Genomic DNA, 7582 nt, shown 5'->3' with positions numbered 1-7582 from the left:
AAGATGCAAAGTCCCAGTCTTATTAATCTCTCCTCATACAGAAGCTGTTCCAAACCCCTAATCATTTTTGTTGCCCTTTTCTGAACCTTTTCCAATTCCAATATATCTTTTTTGAGATGGGGTGACCACATCTGCACACAGTATTCAAGATGTGGGCGTACCATGGATTTATATAGAGGCAATGTGATATTTTCTGTCTTATTATCTCTCCCTTTCTTGATGATTCCCAATGTTCTGTTCGCTTTTTTGATGGCCGCTGCACATTGAGTGGATGATTTCAGAGAACTCTCCACAATGACTCCAAGATCTCCTTCTTGAGTGGTAACCGCTAATTTAGACCCCATCATTTCATATGCAGAGTTGGGATTATGTTTTCCAATGTGCATTACTTTGCATTTATCAACCCTGAATTTCACCTGCCATTGTGTTGCCCAGTCACGCAGTGTTGCAAGACAGTGTGATTCCAGTTCCAGCAGCACCAGTGTTCAGCTTCCAGAACTAGGAGGGCTAAAGGATCAAGACTGGCCTTGCACTGGGAGAGGTGCCAGGCAGAGCCGTCCCTTGGATAGGGTGTATCGGCCCCACGCTTTGGGGGACCCCGCGGGCCAGTGCCATTGGCCAGCACAGTTGGTCCCAGAAGAGATGAATCCATCACTTCCACCCCGGGCCCCGCACTCCCTTTGGGATAGCCCTTGTGCCAGGTGTCTAGAATGTCGTGGGGCTCTTAATCTAGTTTGATTTCCCCATCCTGATAGGTATCAGGGGCTTCTTCTAAAACACAGGGGGGTCTGTAGAATGCCAAGTCTCTTGAACTCTGGGTAGTGCTAGAATGCCCAGAACTCCGCAACTCCAAAAGTCTCTAGAACGCTTGGGGGTTTGAGGGCTCCAAAGGGATCTAGAACTTTTTCTGGGGGGGGGGTCCTAAGGGCTCCAAAAGGCACTAACACTCTTAGGGGTTCTGGAACTCCAAAAGCTCTAGAGCTCTGGATCTGGAGGCTTTTTCAATCAGTCTAATCTCTTCCCCACCCACCAGCACTGGACGGTGGGAATGACTGGAAGCGTTCTACCTTCTTTGGCCCCCCATCACTGGGGTTCCCAATGGTCTAGAATACTTGGGGCTCAGCCCTGACCTTGAGGTGAAATAATTCCAGGGGCCGACAGTCATCACGAAATGATCACGTTTAATGAACAACCTCTTTCCTGGGTTGTTTTTTGTTGTTGTTGGCTGTTTTGGGGTGGGGGTGTGTGTGTGTGGGTTTTTTTGTTTGTTTTTTTATATATACATCTATAAAAAATTCAAATACAGCATGTTAACTTTTGGAATACTAGGACATCAGGTATTAAATACTGCGCTCGGAACGGGCAGGGTGCTGTCTTACAAAACAGGACCGGGGTGTGGCGGGAGTGCGGGGAGGAGAGAACGAAGGATGGGGGCAACGGACGAGCGTGGGGGGGAGATACGTTTGTGTTGTACAGTTCCATTATGAATATTTGTTTTTCGGTAATAAGACAAATACAGAAACCGAGGCGCTTCCCTGTAGAAATGGAAGGGAGGTGATAAAAAGAGAGACAACCAGGCAACGGGACGGGGGAGAGTCGCAGACTTCACTGTAGCTATTGTCTCCTCGCTGATTTCGCCCGGGCTGGGGGGCACGGGTGGGGGGCTGGGAGGCGCCGGGAGTCCAGTGCAGGCGGACGGCGGAGGGAGGAGGGTCGGTGTGGCTGTTGTTCTCAGATTCCTGTTTCCTGTAAAAAAGAAAGCCCCCAATGCACTCGTCTGCGCTCATGAAAACAGTGCTTATGTCCTCTGTCGCACGGGGGCTGGGGGTGGGGAACTGCATCCGGGGGGACTAAACCCCCCGCTGCCCCTCCAGCCTGGGGCTTCTGGAAGCCAGTTCAGTTCTTCGGCGCCCCCCCCCCCCGAGGAGCGGGTGGAGGGGGTCGCTCCCTTACGAGGCTCATTGTGGTTTCGAGGCCCCTCCCCCGTCCCGTGTGTGTTTGACACGTTTTGTCACCCGTGTTGTGGCAGCGGGGGCAGCAGGGCGCCGTGGGCATGAAGCGAAGTAGCGAAGCATCTTTGGCATGGCGGTTTAGCTGTATGATCCGATCTCTCGCCCAGGGCGGCTGGCGCTCTCCTCTGCAGCGCGGCCGGGGTTGGCGTCTCGCTGTTTTTTGGGGGGGGGGCATCAGGGGAGTGGGGGTGTCTCTCTCGCTCTCTCTCTCTCTCTCTTTTTGTAAAGGTTCCGCGGTCCCCCCGGCAGTTCGGGGCGGGGAAATCCTCGCGGCGCGGCAGGTCTGTCCTTCTACAAAGTGAAGCGATGAAGAGAAATGTGATACGTCCGCCTTAACGTGTGCAAAATAGAAGAGAAAACAGATTCAGATGCGGGGGGGGTCTCCTCCGGGGGAGGCTGCGAGGAGGGGATCTGCAGGCAGGGAGAGGAACAGAGAGAGGGATCACCGCCTGTGCTCAGGGGGGCTCCGAAAGCAGCACACTCAAGCGCGGTACAGTCGAAAGCCACAGCGTCACAGGCCGGAAGAGACCCACCAGATCATCCCATCTGACCTGCTGTATAGCACAGCCAGCCCCCCGCATGCTCCCCACAGAACCTGGATTAGAGCAAAGTGTTACAGGCCTCGGGAGCTTTGTATGCCACAGGCAGAGACCAGGAGTCACCGAGGAGCACCAGAGGCCAACACCTCGGCAATGGCAGGGAACTGACTGGGTGAGATAGACCCAGATGATCCCAGCAGGCGATCCATGCCCCACAGAGGAAGACAACCCCCCCACCCATCAAGAACACTGCTAATCTGACCTGGGAGAAAATGATCCCAACCCCAAATCTGGTGATCAGTTAGACCCGGAGCAAGACTCACCAGCCAAGCACCCAAGAAAGGGAATTCTCAGGGCCATCTCAGGGCGCCAGCACACCCCAAATAGACACCCCAAATGTCTCATCTCCACCCCGGCCATCTCTGATGCTTCAGACCAAAAAACCCACAAACCCCAGAATACAATAGGGAAAAAATTCCCTCCCAAAGCCCTCCAGGTGGTGGCTGAAGCCCTGAAGCATGAGACAGGTAGATTTATAGCTACACAGATTGGCCCTTGCCCCTATCCCTGGGGTGCCCCCACTTTGCATCACAGCGAAAAGAATCCACAGACTGCTGTCAGAGGGCAGGGATCCCAGAAATCCTGGCCCCACTGCAATTACTGGAAGTTTTGCTATTAACTTTAATGAGGTGAGGAGTTCATCACTCTGGAAAACGGAGATCTCCCCTCACTGGTAGCAGTAGGGGGTCCCTTATTCTTTGAAACTCCGCCTCCAACAGGGAGTGCACTGCTTCCAGGCTCAATGGCAGAGCGAAGCCTTTGATTCTGAACCGTCCCCGTGTTCCAGGCGAAGCAGACTGTGTGCACGCAGGCCGGGTAGAGTTGCCAATTTTGGTTGGACGTATTCCTGGAGGTTTCATCACATGACATAATCTTTAATTAAAGATTAATCTCTAATTCCTGGAGACTCCAGGACAATCCTGGAGCGTTGGCAATCCCAAGTTTGTGTGCCCATCACTCTGTGTGTGGACGCATACATGAATGTGTGAGTGTGTGTCCATGCATGGGCATGAGTGTGCATGATTGTGTGGCTGTACCTATGGGCATTCATGCATGCCTTTGTGTGCGTGTACATTTGTGTACAGGGCTGTGCGTGCATGTGTCTGTGAGAACATCCGTATGTACCTCACAGACTCATGGACTTTAAGGCCAGAAGGGGCCATCATGATCATTTAGTCTGACCTCCTTCCCGTTGCAGGCCACAGAACCTTACCCCCCACTCCTGTTACAGACCCTCTGGCTGAGCTGCTGACATCCTCAAATCTTGCTTTAAAGACTTCAAGTGACAGAGAACCCACCATGGCCACTAGTTTAAACCAGCAAGTGACCCACGCTGCAGCGGAAGGCGAAACCCCCCCAGGGTCTCTGCCAATCTGACCCAGAGGAAAATTCCTTCCCAACCCCAAATATGGCGATCAGTTAGACCCGGAGCATGTGGGCGAGACCCACCAGCCAGACACCTGGGAAAGAATTCTCTGTAGTAACTCAGAACCCTCCCCATCTAGTGTCCCATCTCTGGCCATTGGAGATATTTGCTAATAGCATTTGCGGATTGGCCATATGCCGTTGTCGGCTACCTCTTTATACTGTCCCCTCCGTAAATTTATCAAGGTGAGTCTTGAAGCCAGGTAGCTTTTTTGCCCCAACTGCTCCCCTTGGCAGGCTGTTCCAGAACTTCACTCCTCCGATGGTTAGAAACCTTTGTCTCATTTCAAGTCTAAACTTGTTGATGGCTAGTTTCTATCCATTTGCTCTTGTGTCCACACTGGTGCTTAACTTCAATAACTCCTCTCCCTCCCTGATATTTATCTCTCTGATGTATTTAGAGAGAGCAATCAGATCGCCCCTCAGCCTTTGTTTGGTTATGATAAACAAGCCAAGCTCCTTGAGTTTCCTCTCAGAAGGTAGGTTTTCCATTCCTCTGATCATCCTAGTCGCGCTTCTCTGCACCTGTTCCAGTTTGAATTCATCTTTCTTAAACATGGGAGACTAGAATATGTATGTACACGTGGGTATGTTTGCTTGCTAAGCTTTCCAGTTAATTTTTAAAGTAGGTGGGAAAAGTTTTAAAAATTGTTTGGGAGCCTTTTGAAAAATTTCAGACCATTTTGTGCCTCTTCCCTTGAGAACGGCTGAATTTTTCTTTTGCTTTTTTCACCTTTTCTTAAATCCATATCTTTTTAGATTTAAAAAAGTTGCAGTTTTTCCAAACAGAAATGTTTTGGACATTGAAATCAACATTTTTTTCAGCCCAAACATTTTCAGTTTTGCAAAACACCACGGTGTGAGTCGGCTGGCCCAGCAAACGGGTTCTGTGTGTGTGTGTGTGTTTGTATCTGTGTGTGTGATTTCTGTTTTTGAAAAATGATCAAATTTAGTCCAAAAAACTCCACCACATTTCAAACAAACAATCTTATCACGCTCTTGATTTGGGACCCAGCTCTCATTTTAACTAAGGCCCTTTCCCCCTCGCTTGCCCAGCAGATGAGATTAGAGTGAAAACGCCTCTAGGAAACCCTGGCAAACCTTCCTTCTTGAAATACCCTTTAGTCATGATGATACTCACAACACTGACCCCCGTCCCACCCCCAAATCTGAGCACTGACACCCCCTTCTACGCAATACTGACATCCTTTTGTACTGCAAAGCCCCACTGCGAGAAACAAGACTCAACCCGTCCCCCCAAACAACACCAACGAATCAAATCACCCCCCCAATCAGCACTCTGACCCCCAAAAGAGAGATAGGCCAGAGACTTTACTACTGCTCTTGATTTTACATGAAAGGCACCCAGACACCGTGGTGATGGGCAGCAGGCTAAAACAGATTAGAATAGACAGACAGACAGATGTGCATGGGGGTTAGGTAGATAGATAGATAGATAGATAGATCTAACAGGCATCTTGTGTCTCCAGTGTCCCGGGCTACATCTCCACTGGCAAGGTGTGTTTTTCTCCCAGGATACCTAACACCCGTTATCTCTGCCACTGTGCAATCCCGGTGGAGACAAGGCTCCACAGTGCGACTGCGAGATGAACTAGGGGAGGCCGACCCAGCACAGGGGTCTAGTGCTGGCCTGGCCTAGCTCCTTGCTGGTAATGCTACCGGTGCCTTTTGCGGGGTAGTTACCTCACAGTGAACACACACTTCGGTGCCAGTGAAGAGCACGCCAAGGACTCTGCGTACTGCGCTGCGAGTGTGACTGTCCCATTCTGGCGGCCCGTGCGTGGCTAGTTTGGCTCCAGCCCAGTGAGGACGGGCAGGAGGGATCTGCCGGAGCTGGTGAATACTTACTAAATAAACAGAACGCCAGCTGCTGCCAGTACCAATCCCGCCGCCCAGGACATGGTCACGGCCCCGCTGCCGACAACGGCCTCCTGGTCGCAGATCTTGGTGGTGGGGGGCGGCACGAAGGAGGAGCTGCTGGTGGTGGTCGTCTCTGGAGCGAGGGAAAGGAACAGCCTGCAGATGGGCCAACAGGCAGCTACGGTCTGCATCGCCTCCTGCCCGCTTCACCTTCCCTCCAAGCTACAGGCCCGCCCTGGCACGGCACGGGCGGCAGCGCCTCTCCCAGGCCAGGGCTCACCATGCCAGCCTGTCTATTAAAAGCCCTTTGCCCATCCGGCAGCCTCCTGACAATACTTTCCTGGATTAGGAAAATCTGTCTGCCCCCCCATCATCTCACCAGCTAGCCTCTTGCTTTGTTTAGTCTCTCTGTGCACTTGTGTATCCAGCCCTCCCTCACCACACTAGCCATGAGCCCCGATTAATTTCCCCTTTACCTCCTCTGGCTGAAGGGGGCAGGGCATGGCTCCCTTTGCTCTGGGCACTGCCCTGGGAACTGGACATTGGCATGACCTGTCCTCCCTCAGCCCCCCACCCCCAATCTGAGGGGCCTGGTGTGCAGCCTCAGCAAGAGCTCTGCGCCCCCGCTGGGCTGGGTTATGAGCATTGCAGCCTCCTGGGTGGGCCTCAGCTCTGCACAGCTCCTTGGGGTGCCCGGTCTTTGATGCCCGTGTCTCCCAAGGGACCTGCTCAGAGCTTTCTGCAAGCCCAGCTCCACTGGGGCCCCGTGTTAAACAGAATGGCCAGCAGAGGGCACCATCCCCCCACAGAAATGTCCCCGAGGGTGCCAGGGCGGATTTGGGAATGCCCAAAGGCAGAGTGGCCAAAGCCTGTGATGGGAACCGGCTGGGGTTCTGGGGAGCCGGGAGACGCAGCACAGGCCGTTGGCCCGCCCACGTGAAGGGAGAGCCACGGCCGGGCTGCACCTCGCAGGTCGGGGCTGGGGTGTCCTCCCCAGGTCGAAACGCGGAGGTCTCTGCTCTGGGGGGACCGGCTGGTGATAGCGGCTCGAGGGGGGTAGCTCAACTTTACTGCCATATGTGGCTGGCGTCCTCCGTGAGGGGGCCTGGGTTGAGAGAGAGAGCTCCCGGTGGGAGTGCACTCGCATGGGTGGTGATTTGGGCTCACCCATGGGGAAATCTGACCAGCCCCATCTCCCTTTGGGGTCATCCCCCATTATAGGGTGCTCCCGACTCCCATGGGCATGTGCCATGTCCTGCAAGGTGGCACCTGCAGAGGGTGAACAGGGCCGTGACTCCACACAGGGGCCCAGGCCCTTCGCTGGGTCTGGGCAGGGGAACGTTGTGGCCCAACCGGGCTGTGATGAATGAGGCGCGGGCAGGTGCTGCCTCCCAGCCTGGTTTCCAGAGGCCTCACCTCACCATATGCACCGACCCCCCTGACATCACTGGCCTATGACATCACCAGCACGGTGGGGGCAAGTTTCATGACATCATCAGACATGTCAGTCTTCATGGTGTCGTCAGGGCTGTGATGCAAGGTCTCTGACATCACCCTCACAGCACGTCACGTGCTTTGAGACGCCCTTAGCATCAGCGAGGCCTGTCAGGAGCTTTATGACATCATGAGCACAGCAAGTCACAAGTTTCATGACCTCATCAGCCT

General features: G+C 53.4%; 1 protein-coding gene across 5 annotated transcripts in view; it reads right to left on the bottom strand.

Annotated features, from left to right (window-relative positions):
- Positions 1-1170: 1170 nt before the first annotated feature.
- The window catches only part of CNTFR (ciliary neurotrophic factor receptor), a 460255-nt gene continuing 453843 nt past the window's right edge, over positions 1171-7582 (bottom strand). For 3 of the 5 annotated variants that reach the window (XM_073343357.1, XM_073343354.1, XM_073343353.1), the window contains 2 exons: positions 5906-6050; positions 1171-2343 (listed from right to left, as the gene is read on the bottom strand). In XM_073343357.1, the coding sequence (XP_073199458.1) occupies position 2343; positions 5906-6050 (146 nt within the window). In that variant the 3' untranslated portion in view covers positions 1171-2342. Of the gene's footprint in view, positions 2344-2373; positions 2424-5905; positions 6051-7582 lie in introns of those variants that run through there. The other 2 variants (XM_073343356.1, XM_073343355.1) reach the window with 2 other exon arrangements.

Source organism: Lepidochelys kempii, chromosome 5 (assembly GCF_965140265.1).
Source record: "Lepidochelys kempii isolate rLepKem1 chromosome 5, rLepKem1.hap2, whole genome shotgun sequence".
Lineage (NCBI taxonomy): Eukaryota > Metazoa > Chordata > Testudines > Cheloniidae > Lepidochelys > Lepidochelys kempii.
Note: the sequence above shows the minus strand (reverse complement) of the source record. Positions and strands in the feature narration are given on the sequence as shown.